This window comes from Passer domesticus, chromosome 8 (assembly GCF_036417665.1).
Source record: "Passer domesticus isolate bPasDom1 chromosome 8, bPasDom1.hap1, whole genome shotgun sequence".
Classification (NCBI taxonomy): domain Eukaryota; kingdom Metazoa; phylum Chordata; class Aves; order Passeriformes; family Passeridae; genus Passer; species Passer domesticus.
This window is the reverse complement of record NC_087481.1, coordinates 52163237-52179914: the sequence shown is the minus strand read 5'-3', so window position 1 is coordinate 52179914 and position 16678 is coordinate 52163237. Positions and strand designations below refer to the sequence as shown.

The 16678-nt window shown below is 37.2% G+C and overlaps 1 protein-coding gene across 1 annotated transcript in view; it reads left to right on the top strand.

Moving 5' to 3' along the window:
- The window catches only part of PDZD8 (PDZ domain containing 8), a 52489-nt gene extending 36433 nt beyond the window's left edge, over nt 1–16056 (top strand). Inside the window, exons 4-5 of the mRNA XM_064431428.1 lie at nt 10284–10446; nt 11479–16056. Coding sequence (XP_064287498.1) covers nt 10284–10446; nt 11479–13673 — 2358 coding nt within the window. The 3' untranslated portion in view covers nt 13674–16056. The remainder of the gene's footprint in view (nt 1–10283; nt 10447–11478) is intronic.
- The last annotated feature ends 622 nt before the right edge of the window (nt 16057–16678 follow it).

Genomic DNA, 16678 nt, shown 5'->3' with positions numbered 1-16678 from the left:
AAAATAACCAGAAATAGATGTATGGTCGTGGAAACCTTTACTGTATAATTGTGTGTTTATACTGCAGTGTTTTGTCCAGAATTTAATTGAAAACAACTCAGTGTGGTTTGGCTGCCTTTCTAGGTACAGCAAAATTATTATATACAAAACCTTGGCCTTCTCGCAGCAATTATTCAGAATAAGTTAAATATAAATCCTCATTTCTTCTGGCCGTGGTAACATAGAATATCAGAAAAGTGTTGGTCTGGTTTTACTACTGGGCAAAGGGTGGGGTTGGGGCTTGTATGCAGCAGGAACTTCATTTTGATACAGATGGGTCTTCCATTTAATCTCTGAAGAGCTGTTAAGATCACGAATCATTTTACTACATCTGCTTTAGTTCCTTTGGGCTTAGCTAGTTCAGTGGGAATGTGGGAGTCTGAACACTCAGTGGGTCACACAGGATATTGTTCAGGCTCGTGCTTTGCTTTAATAGCCATCTAGCCATTAATGTTGATGAGAAATGTACCAGTTGCCAAGAAAATGGTGTTTCTGCGGTGCAGAAAAAACAAACTGTTTTAAGTTCTATGATATTTCAAATTGTATGATTATGGAGCTTCTAGGTGCATGCGAGGTCCCTGTTGCTTTGGCTGTGTTATTGATGAGATGGAATTTGTATTACCTGCAGTCTTAATGCTTTGCTTGTGAAAGTGTAGCTTTTCTGTCAGAAAAGTAACTTCTAAGCCCTTTAAAATGTGACTTTTAAAGCCCGTTATCGAAATCAAAGAGTTACTGCTTTCTAGTGCATATAAATTATATTGTATCTATTATTTCCATGGAGGCTAGCATCTGTAATGCATATTATTGTAATCACAGTGGATAATAATTTTTCATATTTTTAGTTTTGATGGCAATATCCGTGTCAGTATTCAGGTAGTTAATGCTGCTGGGTCCAATAGTGAAAATTGCCAAGCAGTTTCTCTGTCTGGAGAAAACTCTTCACTGTGTCTGTTGGGTCCATTATAAAAAACTTCACCTGATAGTCCACTATTTTGAGCTTATTGCAGGAAGATTAATGGTAGCTGTCATATCACCATTAATTAGATACTTCCAAGATACATATAAATAATTACTGGTTTACTTTTAATGCATACACTGGAATGTTTTCAGGTTTTTTTTGCTTCCATCTCAGAGATGAGCAAACCCCTGGGTTTCCCTGTCTCATGTGCATGTATTCACAGTGCATAAACTCACAGGTTCTCATCAATCTCCTTTATCTGTAATTTGCAGTGCAGTGGTTCATAACAAGGTAAAGATTTTATTGGTTTGATGTCATACATGGTATTATTAATTAACTTAGTAACATTATTTGCACAAAATATTTACATGATGACCAAGTAATGCTTAAGCAATATTGGAGGAAACCTTTTTCCCATCAAAGGCTTATATGGTTATATAGCATTAGGAAAAAAAATTATTTTTTCAGAGCCTAAGGAAGTCATCAAAGTTAGGTTTAATAAAGACTAAAAGGATGTCAGTGAGTAAGAGCACTTAAAGATGAGCTATGTTGGTGTTTGTGCTAAATTGCTCTGCAAAGAAGAGCTCCACCTAAAACTGAAGGCCTTTATTTTACCTGCTTTTGACACTTCAAAGTTAAATGCAGGTTTTCTGCTGCCTTGTCTTTATCTCCTCCATTCAAGACCTGTAATTGCTGTAAGAATGTCCGAGCAATTCATGATAATTGCTAAACAGTTTGCTTTTTACATGTCGTGTAACCTGCTTCACCATGCAATTGGAAGGTGCAATTTTTTAGGAGTAGCTTAGCCCAAGAGATCCTGCAATGTGTCAGAAGTATTTGGGAAGATAAGACATGAGGAGATACAGCTCCTCATTCTGTTCAGTAACAAGCCTGTTCTGGATTTTGCTGATGTAAAAAGTTTTCAGTGCTCATCAGGGAGACATGCAGATGTTTAATTTTCCTGCGATGAATCGTCACATTTCTTTTCAGACAAGTAGTTTCTGATGGTGAAGTCAGACATGTGCACAACATTTGCCATATTGTGGTGTTAATGAATTGCTATTTTAAATATGATCTTGGCCCAGTATGTAACTCATTTCAGAACAAAATTATCATCATATTTTTAAACTTTTATTTTTTGGGGTTTTACGAGTTATCATGTAGAACAGAAAATGAGCCCCACTGGCTTGGTATTTAAGATGACTAGTAAGAAAATATCAAGACCTTTGTCCATAAGTACACTTCTTCCTAAAAGTAAAACAAACCAAACAGGAAAAATGCAGTGTTTATCTCAGATCGTTGTGTCTCCCCATGCACAGTTCACAAGGCTGCAAAGATTAACAGCAAAAGGTAAACATCCCACTTCCCTTTTTTCACTGTTTTATAGTCATCAAAAACCTAGTTTTTCTAATATTCCACAAAACAGTTGATGCCTATTCGTTCAGTAACACACAAGGAAACACCAAGGTGTAACCAGTCCTATAAAGCTGCTCCAGCTGATAGGGTATGGAATGCAAATATATGTCAAAAATGCATAATTACAAAATGGGCAGGGTTGAAGCAAAGGAAAGAAGCTGAAGAACTTATTTTCTGATATTGCACTAGATATTTTCTGATAGTTGTACTGGAACAATTATATGTGAATAATTAGTCTCAAGATGATTTTGAGTGTTGGCTGATTCCTTTGTTTCACTGATGAAAATTCAGGACAGAGTGTGCTGTTCCGAGGTTTTGGAGAGAAAGGTGAGCAGTGTGAAAAGTTAACTTTTTTAGGGGATTAAGCAAGTGGAAGTCTGCTCAGGACAGCTGTGAGTACAGAGAAACCCTCCTGACTCACGGGGTTTCAGCACACAGTAAGAGCTGCAGTGGAGAAAAGCAGAACTCCAGGCTGCGCAAAAAACCAATTAATTAAAACTGTCTAAAATTTGAATATGTCTAAAATTTTGTTCAGCCTGGTCCACAAACCCACAACAAACACTACAGTGAATGTTGGGTGCAAGTAAGGAATGGTTTAGCTGTCAAATAAGTGACACAGAACAGAAAGAGAAATTATGAACGTGTAGTTGAAATTTTCTTTTATTGGCGAGATCTCCTTATGGTAAAAGTCTATTTTAGTAGCTTTTTCAAACTTATTTTGGTTTTTCATGTTAAGTTTTTAATAGTATTATCAAATTACATCTTTCAGGCAAAATGGGTTTAGGAATGTCTTTATAGCAGTTGCTCAGTTATGACTGTAAAAGGAATTGTGTAAAAACAATAATTGGGATTGCTGTTCAACAGGAATTTTTTTTACAAGCAGCAGATAGTTTCCTTTTGATTTCTTTTTGGAAATTCTACTCTCACACACACACATATATATATATTTAAATTTTAAAATGTATTAATAAATTTAGTTATTTTGGAAAAAAAAAAATCACACACCCCTCTTTCATCTACCATTCTGTATATCTAGGAGAAATACATATTCATTCAACATATTTATCTGATATGTTTTGTCAAAATATTTAAAAAATCAAAATGTTTCTTGAAATTAACTGAATCACTGTAAACCTGGGAATGGTAGAAAAATACATTTAAATTTCCAGTTGAATGATACTAAAGATGTGTATATCTTGGTGTGGAGGAAGGATCACATAGCAAGGAAGAGTGTGTAGTTATTGTCATAGAGTTCATGATACAAATTGTGGAACAGTAACAATTTTAGATTTTAGGATTTAGATTCAATTATGGAAAAAAATTAATCCAATTTTTATTCAAGCAGTTTTTTATTTATTATTTTTAAAAAAATCTAAAATCAGTAAATTAATTTCCAAGTTTGTAAATGTGATTTCTAGTATATTTTGGTTTCTTAAAATTGCATATTGCATTATAGCTGTAGTGTATACTGATGTTTTAAGTAGCCAATGTATTCTCTTTTACATTACATTACCATGAGTTTTTTTCTAATGAGTGATTTGTAATTAATGCCTCTTCCTTGTGGGGAGGAAAAGAACTTAAGTCAATTTTCTATCTAGATTTAACTTGATTGCAGAGATTATTTCCTTCCTTTTCACTGTTTGTTGTACTGTATAGTGTAGTTATTCTATAAATATTACTACAGTTTTTTATTTTATTTAAACCTTCTGTCAGTGTGTTTGAACATTTCTGAACCCACTAAAGGAAACAGGTTAAATCTGGCGATGGAGGCACATCCACCCGTGTGCATCATTGCACCTGTGCATGGGTAAGGCATAACAGTGAGTGCAGTCTGGAACTGATAATCAGGGCATACTTCATTAACTGCTGAGCTGTTTAAGCATCCCAAGAGCAGGGGTAGCTCTTGAATGCTCAGAAAACATCTCTTTCTGTAACTGGGAGCTTTCTCAGTGCCTGGGAAATGAAAATGTTTCTGTCATTGTGGATTCCTTAGTCCAGGTTTGCATCGGAGCACGTCTGGGGTTACCGTGCCCCGTGGAAAAGCCTTGTGCTACACTGCCACAAGCTCTCTTCAGGCTTCAGGGCTGTGTCACAAGGAGAAGAAAAACATCTACTCCTTTTCTAAACCATAGATCGCAATCATCCTGGAACATCTTAAGAAAATTATTTTTTCCTTTGTGTCCAGTGTTTCTAAGGAGCAAATCGTGAGTTTGGCGATACGCGTTTCCTTTCAGTGCCTCCTCTCCCCTGTAAATAATCTCACAGCCTCTTTGCTGTGCAGGTCATACATAATAACTGTATTCAGTAATAGGGTTGAAAAAAGCAATAATACTAAAGTCAATGTTTTAAGGATGTTTGCCAAAAACGTTTTTTCAATAATACGAAGAACTGAGTCTTCTGAAGAGAAGAAACTGTTTCCCAGTTTTGGACTTTAATGTTTTGGGGGATTTTGACATGAAATATTCCTTCCTCTCCTCTCGGCGTGCGGGGTTGTCTGGGAGAATGTAATACTTTACAGACATTCACAGACATTTTCACTTTTTTCCTCAAAAGGCACTAGACCATACCTTGCGAGAATACCTAAGATCTCCTTTGGCCCCTCTGATAGTTCAGCCAAAAAGAAATATTTTTATCCATAATACAGCAGTGACATGGGTTCAGTTTCTGCTACATAGAGTGTGTTACATACCCCTGATGGGGAATATGAACAATTTTGAAAAACAGAATTCTTCTAGTTGATGTAAAGTCAGTAAAATAGGATTTCTTATTTGTGCTTGGGTAATGAAGCTTTTCTTAGCAATTATTCAAAAGACTGTGACATGCTTACTAAATTCTAGTAAAGACTTATGATGTTAATGCTTACAAATAGTTAAGCAAATTTAGACTATTACAAATTATTTTACAGTATAAAATTAAGCTTACAAAAACGACTATTTCCTTTTTAGTTCCTGAAAATAAGCAGTTTGTATTAAAAGCAAAAGTCTTATGCTCCAATTATCCTGCTGAGGCTTTTGTTATTTTCTATTTTTTCATGCATCTAATAGTTTTTAAAGTTTAGTTGAACGATGTTGCACTGCTGGTCAGAGATTGTCATACACACTTTTCTAGATTTTGTATTCTCTGTGTTTATTAATGGACATTATTTCTTATGTCTTGTCTTAGAAATTCTGAATGGAAGTGCTGTATCTAATGTAAATTTAGATTCTGCTTATGAGACTACAGTATTACTGGTGGCATTCTTACCTCTGAATCAAATAATAGTCTAGTTTCATATATAGTTTTGGAATAAATAGTAAATGAGATAGCGTCATATTTTTCTGTTGCCTGTAAAAGGGCTGTTTATCATCCCATTGTATTTGTAAATGATTTCAGACTGATAATTTCATGAAGCATTTGAAGATTAAAACTGCATCGTGTTTTGACATTCATGTAAATATTTGGCCATTTAAATGATACTAGCAGGCTGTAAACTTCTGATTAATCACTGTGGAGCTATGAAGTTCAGTGCTGGTATGTTGGAAAAGGTTTGGAAAAATTTCTTTTCACTGACATTCAGTGCTGGGCTTTCAGAACAACAAGGCTGACGCAAGGAAAGGCTTGAGACACAAGATTATTTTCTCCTGCATTGTGTTTCCAGAGCACACATCCAGTATTGAACTGAAAGTGGCAGTGGGGTTGTGCTGTGGAATTGATGCTTCTGGACTTCGCCCTGTAAAAGCCAAGTGTTCACAGCTCCACATCAAAATATTCTATTAATTCTAAAGTTAATGGACATCTTGTGTTCTCTTGTTTTATTGTTGGCTTTGGGGGGTTTTTTAATAATAAAACACTAAGGAAATTACTACCTTTTTTTTTTTCTCTTCAGGATAGTCATTCCTGTTTTGTTGCATCTTAATCTCAACAAGTATTTAATAAATAGTCTGGGGATTGTTTGCCCTTTTTTTTTTAAATATACATTTTCTAAGCTCTGTGATACAGTTTAGCTCTAACTATTTCAATATAAAATTGAATGTATGCCTGTCTGTGACAATGAAGTACTAATATCTGCTTTGTCTTGCTCCTTATTTAAATAACTACTGAGGTTTGCAGGAACTAGCAAAACAGAGCTATTAATTAGATCAAATTAAAATAAACTTGCTTTAATATGATATAGCTAATTGGTTCAAATTTCCCTTTTTCTTGGGTGCAGCTGTTAGTTTTTTTCCCTTGCAGCAAAGTTTCTTGATAATAAATGTCCTTTCATTATTAGCAATTTTCTTCCAACCTCTGTGTCATTTAACTGAAATTCATCCTCCTCGTGATTAGTGTTCCAATAGGTCTTTGGCTCTTCACATTTATTATCAAGTCTTAATTTGAGGGGGAGACAGAAAGGCATAAAGTAGCTGTGCTGGGTATACAAAGATGTTTGGGTTTGTGTGTGATCTTGTTGGGGGATTTTTGAGAGCTCCAAATGGTCTTCACCTGCATTCATCTTGGCCTGAGATAGGGTGGTGTTTCTTGCAGGTGCCAGAAAGAATAATCAAGGAAACCATTCATCTGGTTTGGGTTGATAAATAAAACCACTTTACTTCATGAGAAAGCTTGTGACTGTGCCAAAGTTAATAAAAAGTTGAGATGAACTTTGCTTGTTACGTTCAAAGGAACTCTTCTTGCAAAAACAGCTTTCCATCAGATACTGCTGGAATATGGGAAGTCTCCTTGCCATCAGTGAGTCATACATGTTGTAATCTGCAGGCTGTGTCCCTGCATGGGAGCCAAATGTTCAGAGATACCTACATATCTTGGGTCCCAGCTGTCCCTCATTTCTTTCATGTGGTCTCTCCCTGGAGGAGGAGGGAAGGGTAAAATGCTGGGGATCACCTCAAGAGTTTCTAGTTTTTGCACTACAGAATATTTTCACTGTTAAGTCATCCACTGTGTAGTTCTGCTCAAAGGAGTCCTTGGACTGAAAAGAAACTCAGGAACATCAGAGTCTGTACTGAAAAGCGCTTTTAAAAAGAGCTTTTGGTAACTTTTTTATTCTTATTTACTGTCTAATTGTGCCCTTTCTTCATATCTGTCCATCATGCACTTTGCCAAAATTGCAATTACCAAGTGGTCATTCCTGCCCTTCTTCAAAAAGCCACTTGTTGCAACACCAGCTCTTCCTCCTGACGTTCTCTTTCGTGACTTTCAAATCTTATCACTTTGAGCCATTCTTTGAATGGATGAGAAAATACCAGCTGTGGAAGAAAGGAGTAGGTTGGCCTGAGGTAACTCCTGTGACAGGGTAGTGGTGGCCACCTTCCTTCAGTAGGTGGGTGCTTTTCTGCTCTGCTCAGACCCTGAGTGGACCAGAGTTGTCTGATGTTGAGAACAAATCACAGCAGTGTCTCTTGTGCTGCCATGCAAAGCTAACAGGATATCCACCCTGGGCAGGTCTTGACTCTCAATCATCGTGCTAAAGAGCTCCAGTTCTGGGCTTTGAGCTACAGAACTAATGTAAGATTTCAGAAGAAACTATATACAGTCAAAATAGATGACTTCCTAAAGGACTATAATTAAATGGCCAGAATAACAGGGTGTTAAAAGGAAAACCATCTTGAGGTTTTTGTTGGGCTTTTCTTTTTTCCTTTCACTGTTCTAAGCATCCATTTCTTTCCTGGAATTCTTTCACTAAACATCTTTCTACTTCAGTGCACTAACAGAAATTAGGGGGAAAAGTGGTTATAATTTGTTTTTCAGCCCTTTGTAATTTTCATGTTTGTCAGCATTCCTTAAATGTGAGTTTACTTCCTGATCTTCATTATGATAGTTCCTCTTCTATTCAAACACAATGATTTGGAAATATTTTTTGAGCTTAATCACTTAGAGCAAGACTTACAAAGGAACCATCATAGGAAAACTGAGATTTGAGTACTTGGACTCCGAGCAAAGCTCAGAAATAATGGTTTCCTCATTGTTTGATAAGAATGTGCAGTTATATTATTGTGATCTTTGGATGTTGTTTTTGTTGCAGCTTTGCGTGCTGCCAAAGCAAATTCATGTCATTTGTGTTTTTGACAGTTAAAATATTCAATTAGTGTTGTTTGAAATTGCAGTAATTGTTCATGTTGTTTCCATACAGCACATTGCAACATTTGTGAATTGCTAGCTTAAAGCTATATTGCATTTAAATAAAGGGCTAAAGCAAAAGAAAAAAAAAATGTCTTCTTCCAGAGACATTTCTAATATTTCTTTGTTTCTTAACACTTAGTAGTTTATTGTTAAAAGTTTTTGAAATTTAGTTATGTAACAGTAGTTTTGGTGTAAATGAGGATGACATTTAAACAAATAAATGAACAAAAATCAACCTGAAAACTCCATCAGGATTGTTTCTGTGGGCAGCTATTTACTTGTTTCATTCTGGAATAACCTTAAAGTCTTGGAACTGCAATTAAGCTTATATTGGTCTTATTATTTTTGCATACATTGCTGGGTATTAACAATAGAAGTTTGAGAGAAAAGAGTAGGTGCCTGTGGGAAATGCAGAAAATAGTGACAAAGCTTAGAAAGTTAACACAAGTCTGCTTCTTCAAACTCAGTGCTGTTCTATAGCAAACTGCTGAGCTGCACAGCATTTTTATTTCTGTAAAGAACTGAACTACAATTATAAAAGAACCAAGGATGCAGTGCTATTAGGATTGAGGGAAAGGAGTGACAGCCATGCAGCCAAGGAGAGCCATGGACTGAGCTAAATAATCCACTTCCATCTGTGGAAAGCCATTGCACAAACTGAGTAAATGAGCACATCCTCCAAAGAGGAGGCTCGGCTTCAGACAGTTCAAACATCCACAACTGAATAGCAACAAAATAAATGCAGAAGGCTGGAGGAGAAGGCTGTGTACCTGAACTCAGTAAATTGAAAGCAAATATAAAATTTCCTGTGGAGGTTTCTACACTGTCAGCCTCTCTCTTCTTGGGAATCAAAAAAACAAATTAAATTTCTTTCCTTGAAGCTGAAACATATGAGTTCTCCTTTCAAATACAATATCTGTTGATGGAATGATGACTGTAGACAGTAATTTGAAATAGTCTAAAAGGCATGTGCTTTAGAAGAAAAAATGCTACTGTTAAATTCATTAAGGACTGCTTTTATTAGGAAAAGAGTTGCCAAGGATCTCAGACACTGAGGTCTGTAAATAATTGATCCCTACCTAGGTCTGTCATATGAAAGCCAGCTACAGGGATTGCGCCTCAGTTGTCCTTTTTTGGTTTTTTGTTTGTTTTTAAAAGGTATTTGAGGTTATTTGAGTTAAAATTTAAATTGTATTTCTTTTTCAAGATAAGTATGTGAAATACCATGTTTTCTGCCGGGCTGTTGGGGTCCACTCTGGCTGGCTATAGACCCTTGCCCACAAGAAGTATGAGAAAAGGGTTTGCCTCATTGAAGAAACTTTTTAGGCTATTGTTAATTGAGATTTGTTCGAAGTATACTTAAGCAATCTGTAAGTACGTAAGAGTTTTGTCACTCCAAACACGCTTTTGCACAGACTGCTGGAAAGCTGCTCATAGTGTTAGGTTTTATAACACAAATGAGCTACATTCAAAGTGATACCTAGACTGATGGTGCAGTGCTCCTAATAAAATGGATAATGAGGTTGTGTTTAATAGTAGTGTTTTATTTGGGGTTGGGACTTTCTATGAATATCTCCAAAGGTGTAAAATTAGTTAGCAGACAGTTAATCAATTAGGTGAAGTCAATGGATATCCTAATGCATTTTTAAAATAATAATTCGTTTTTAATATTAAAGTGGTATAATTGTATTTAATTTTTATTTAAATTATTGATAGTAGCCATGAATGCTTGCAGTCAGCTTTACTGAGATACTTTTGACTTCTTCCTCTGCAGGCAGAACTTGTGAAAGGGAATCTGCAAAGCGTTGGGCTCACGCTGCGCCTTGTGCAGTCCAAGGAGGAGGATGCAGGGCACGTTGTCATCGAAACTGTGACTCCAAACTCACCTGCTGCAGCTGCTGATCTGCAGAGAGGAGACAGACTGCTGGCAATTGGCAGTGAGTGATATGTCAGCTTTCACAATGAGGGTCGTCTTGTCGTGTGTGCAGTTCAGCCAGTCTCCCTTTCTTAATAGTTACCGTTGTGCTTGGCACTCAAAAACTAACACTTATGTATTTATGGTCACTTAAGGTCTTTGTTTGCTTGTTTTATTTTCTTACACATTTATTTACTCCTTCTTAGGTAAAAGGCAAAAGAAGCTTGAATAAACATTTGGCAACATCATTAAAAACAGAACAAACTAACAAAACAATAAAAAAACCGAGCCAAAACATTAACGTGACTGGGCTATAGCAGGAAGTTTAACCTTTTACAGAGGTTTTACAGACCAGAGCTTAAAATCTACAATGAGTTCTTTTGCTTAGGTACTGTCTAAATAAATCCCCATTGCAATACTCCAGTAATTTAAAAGGGTTTTCAGTTCCTTTGAATGGATAGCTGATGATTGCTTTAGAACAAAGGAAAAGTCATTTTTATGTGATCCCCTGCATGACTATTGGACTGTGTGCTCATTAAGATATTTTAGCTTGCATGTAATTTGGAGGTACATCAAATGGCTCTGAAAGTTCTGCTCAGGAAGATAGTTCAGCTCTCTTCAGCCACACTGATAATGTAGCATTATGCCCATAACATATCTGAAGTATTTTCATTTTAGCCTGCTTCTGTTATAATTATAACTGTGTTTAAAGATACTCATATTTTTTGAGTCCTTTGTTAAATGTCTACTGCTGAAAAGTCCAAACTTACAGTAAGAGCAAGGTTAAAATTGTTTCCATATCAAATCAACATTACTGTGTAAGATTATAGTTTTATTATGAGCAGCAAACTGGAGCGTTTATGTAATTATTTTTTCCAGCTCCATATTTTTATGAATAAAATGGAGAGAATCCATCTGTTACATTTCAATTAAGCTCTTCTGTCATAACTGACTTCCTTTGTTACTGAGCAACAATGCGTTTGTTGACTATTTTTGGTCACTTAGATGATTATCATAATTAGAACTTAATAATGTTTGTCTTTTTTTTTAATAGGTGTTAAAATCACATCAACTGTCCAAGTATTGAAGCTGATTAGACAAGCTGGGGAGAGAGTTTTAGTCTTTTATGAAAGGCCTGTTGGGTATAATCAGCATGGCTCAGCACTGCAGGATGGATTTGGACAATTGGAGGACACAGCTTTCTTGGCACAGGCAGAGGATGACCAGAATAGTTTAGCAGCTGATACTGATAGCAGAGATTTTGATTCAGAATTTGAAGACTTAACTTGTGATACACCTGACCAAAAAGAAGATCTGCCAACATCTCCCAGTCCCAAACGGTCGGTAGTAATTCTTGCTGCTGCTAAACCTCTTGGAACTATATCCCCCATCCTGAATCGAAAACTGCATTTAGGAAACTACCAGGCAGCATCCAAAACACAACAAAAAGATGGGGCTAAAGTGGCAACACCTAAAACTGTTGAGGTTTCAGATGCACCACAGCCATCAGGTAAACCGTCACAAGGATCTAGTACTAAGCCTCCTGTGCCACCTAGGCCCCAAATTAAGCCTGCTTTGTCTAGTAGTGATAGCCAAACTGTGTTAGAAACTGCAAGTGTGTCTTCTGATAAACCAGAGAGGCCACCTCCACCTGCAAGTAACGGAGAAAAATCTACAGAGAAGCTAATTAAAGTTAGTGATCAGATAGAAGACCCAGCAGTACCAAAAGTAGTAACTGCACCAAAGCAAGAAACATTAAAAGATGGACTAACAGAAAATGCACGTAGTTGCAAAGACAGTGATGATCATCGAACGTGGGAGTCACCAGAAATTCCTTATAAAATCCGTCAGGGCCGATGGCCAATGACGAGAGCATCCTCCTGTCTATTTGAAGTAGAAAAATACCATAAGTACCTTAATGTTGCACTGTGGTGCAGAGACCCTTTCAAAGCAGGTGGTTTTATCTGCTTAGGATATGCAAGCATAAAACTTGAAGAGATTGCTTTAGATTGTCTAGCTACGTCCTCGATGGAATTTGTTAGAAAATTTCAGCTGCGTGCTCCTACACCTAAAGCAGCAGTCACCAGAACAGCGTTGCGGAGTTTGACAACCCATAAAGGTTTCAATGAAAAATTTTGTTACGGTGATATAACTTTACAATTCAAATATTTAAAAGAAGGTGAAGTTGATGATTCAAGCGTACTGGAGAAAGAGAGAGAGTATCACTTAGAAGAAGAAGCTCGTGCCCTTCAGAAAGAGGATCCTTTTTCGGGACAAGTTCTCACAGAGAACAGGCATAACTTTCAAGATACTCAGTTTCAGAATCCAACTTGGTGTGATTACTGCAAAAAGAAAGTGTGGACTAAAGCAGCTTCGCAGTGCATGTTCTGTGCTTACGTTTGCCATAAAAAATGTCAAGAAAAATGTTTAACTGAGATGCCCTTTTGTGTAGGAGCTGAAAAGCGGCTCGATCGAACTGGGGGCGCCAGCAGGGCCGAGGGCCAGGAGGCTCCTGCAGCCGCAGCCCCTCGGGTTGATTCCGAGGCCAAGTCTGCCAACAGAACTACCGGTCTGACCAGGCACATCATCAACACGAGCACGCGGCTGCTGAACCTCCGGCAAGTGCCCAAACCCCGCCTGGCCGAGCAGGGCCCGGACGTGGCCGAGCCTTCGCCAAAGCACACCCCGAACACGTCGGACAACGAGAGCAGCGACACGGAGCTGAGCGGGCCCAGCAGCCCCTCCAAGCGCGCCGCGGGCGCCGGCATCAAGCTGGTCCGCAAGGAGGGCGGCCTCGACGACAGCGTCTTCATCGCCGTGAAGGAAATCGGCCGCGACCTCTACAGAAGTTTACCCACAGAGGAGCGCTTTCAGAAATTGGAGTTCATGTTGGATAAGCTGCAGAATGAAATAGACCAAGAGCTGGAAAACAATAATTCGCTGGTTAAAGAAGAAAAAGAGACAACCGACGTGAGGAAAAAAGCCCTGATTTCTGCTGCACTGGCCAAGTCGGGTGAGAGACTGCAGGCCCTGACGCTGCTGATGATCCACTACAGGGCAGGCATTGAGGATCTAGAGTCCCTGGAGAACATGTTCTTAGAGAGGCAATCCAAAAAACAGACTAAGGATTTTGAGGAGCCCAGTATAGCAGAAGAAGTGGATAGCGAAGACGGTAGTCTGACAGAGGCTCCAACATTGAACATCATATCAGAAGAACCAATTGATCCACCTCAATCTGATATTTACTGATATTTACATATTTAGTCTTTGAAGGAATGGACTAAAAGAATACTTTGCACTTAACTCCAAACACACACAAATTAAATTAAAACACTGGTATAATGTGCGTGTCCTGCTTCTCCACAGTTAATTGCTAATAGTGGTTCTTCTCCAGCTACAGCACCATCATTTTGTTCAAGTAGCTGGTTAAAACTACACTTTGGGGTTTATATTGGAAATTTATTTTTAATAACTTATTTTTATTTTTTCTAATTATGTAACCTTACCATTTCACATCAATGTGTGTGGTTTCCTTAATGCATTACTTGACCCCACTTCCCCTCTCTGTATTTTTTTTTAGCTAGTGTTTTCAATGGGAAACAGGCAGGGTTTTCAAAATGTTTAGTGTCCATTGTATGATGAAAACATTATAAACTTGTTGCATGCCTAAGCTGATGACTGACTCAGAAGTCACCAAGGGGCCAGGCTTTTAAGTGTTGATCACAGTTTTATTGTATGTCTTCTAGGTAGTTGTGTATTTTTTGCCAAACATATCATGAAAGCAAACAAAATGTCTTTCATTTTCTCTGTTATTAATACTTACTGAAGTTATCACTGCATATCATTTGTTTTCCATGTTTTTGTTAAATACAAGAACTTTGTGCAGTTTGTATTTAACACGAAATATAGTAATGCTATGCTAAAAAAAAAATCCTCTTTAGAACTTTGGACTATTGTTAGATATCAAAGTATAAACTGGTATCTCATAATAATTTAATTGGGAATATTTTCAAGGTAAAAGGCTCGCTGCCTTCCAGGACGAAATCATATGTTTGTGATGTATTATCTGATAGCCTGATAAAGAAAAGTTGTTCTTCACAAGAGTTGGAGGTTTCATTGCCTTCTATGAAAAAGCATGTAATCATGGTGTAAGTAATATAAAGAAGTTAATATTTTGCTGCAGACTATCATTTTGGAAAGCTTGAGGTGCAAAATACAAAGTAACTAATGTTCTCAACACTTTTTAGTAATCATAGCATGGTGAGTTGCATTCAGCTTCTCAGACAGAAGAGAGTCTGAGCAGAAGGATCACCTTTGTCAGTAAAATGTCTTATAGTGTATATAACATGTTTTATTTGAGTCAATTTGTGAGTCCAGTAGAGGTGAGGAAGAAATTCAGCCAGCTGCTTTTGAAAAGATCTGTCTGGTCTTGTGCTATGTGTAAACTGTGGATCTTAGCATCACCTGGCTAAGGCCATCATTCTTATTTATTTCCTGTAGACATTGTTTCATCTTCTGTGTATAGAAATTTTGTATAAAATATCATCTTTATTTTAGGTACTGTGCTAGGTACTTGTATCATTATCACTGGTATTGCTGGTAGTAGAAAAAGAAAAAGCCTTTGTGGGAGTGGAGTTTGAGATGGTAAAAATAATTCCTTTAGTTTTTGAGGTCATCTGTAATGTACCTCTCGTTTAAATTTGCTTCTTGGTTTAGTTTGTGATGGGAAAAATTAAGAAGCAATGGTTTTCATCATGGGACAGTGTGCTTGTGCTTCTAAGCAAAATGGTTACTGCCAGTCATGCAACTACTTGCACTTTTTAGTGAGTTCTGGGCAGTTGATACTACTTAGTTGATGTATGGAAAACTATCCATGCTAAAACAGGCATGTGACACACTTCTGAAATTAAGCTTTAGCAAATAATCGCACAAAATGAGCTTCCCTTCTTGTCTAAAAGTTATTTAACCTGTACTTGCTTGAGATGCATATTAAGACTTCCCCACTCCATTTTCTCAGCAGCTTACCATTGGTGGTGATCTGCATTCAATGCCATCAGTGTTTGCTCTTACAGACTACTACAGAGGTTTTCAAATATATCCAAGTGCTTCATTTAAGCCCTGGTGCACATGAAGGAGCTGTGAAAACAATGCAAATACTGATTTACTGATTTCAAAAACACACATTCATGGTTTTAAATTGACTCCTGTAACACGGTGGGTAAGAAAAGCTGGGTATCGTTTTCCTCGCATAGTGTTGCTAATGATGATGATTGTAAGAGGTTAAATTAAATGTAGTGCAATATTTTTAAATATACTGAATGGAAAAAGGGCAAAATAGTTGTATTTTAGTGATAAGAAGGAAAAACATGAATTCCTATCTGGCATTATTTACAATAAGCAGTGAATCTCCAAGGGGAAATTGTAATACTACATTCCTGATGTAATCTTTGCTTCATGCTTGACTGTAAATAGCTGAAAATAAAGAATACCACAGAAAACAAGAATATCTTGACTTAATGATATCTGAATAGGTGGCAGCTACACACATTTGCAGAAGACCTGCCTAATATGATTTTGTTGGCTATTATTTTATCATGAGAATAAGCTTTAATAAAATAGTTTTGCTAAATTATCAACTTTCTTGCATTGTGTCAATGTTTTTTAAACACTTCTATTGCAGTAGCTTATCATCTAAAGCCACCACTTAAAGGAAGGATCTTCAGGGGAGAAACACATTTTGCATTATATAAAACTACTGATAACTGGATAATTTGGGCTGAGAAATTTGAAACAAAGCATCTGTGACAGTTTACAGCTGCAGAGGAGGAATAAATAGTGGGAGCAAATGAATAAAGTGTCTTTATCACACCTGAATTGACACAGGTCAAAATATACAAAATAGGGAAAAATCCACATTTTTCTAGGATAGAAGGGGATGTTTTTTTATTTTCCAAGTAACTGTCTGTGACCTGACTGTCACCAAAGAAGGTTTGGTTATTCATTACTTAAAAAATCCAAAACAACTGCTAAATTTTTATTTGGAGTGGAGAGAAAGGTGGAGCAGAGATTACAAACACGAGTGTCTATATGGATTTGTAATCTATGGATTTTAATTAATCTTCCTTTTCTGATGGAGCAGGAGTGGAGCAAGAGAAGGGAGATGCTGCTCCCTCAGGCCCAGCAGAAACTGGCACCAGCTGTAGAAAAGGAATGTGATCCCTTTCTCTCTCCTTGGGTCTCCTCATACTCATGTT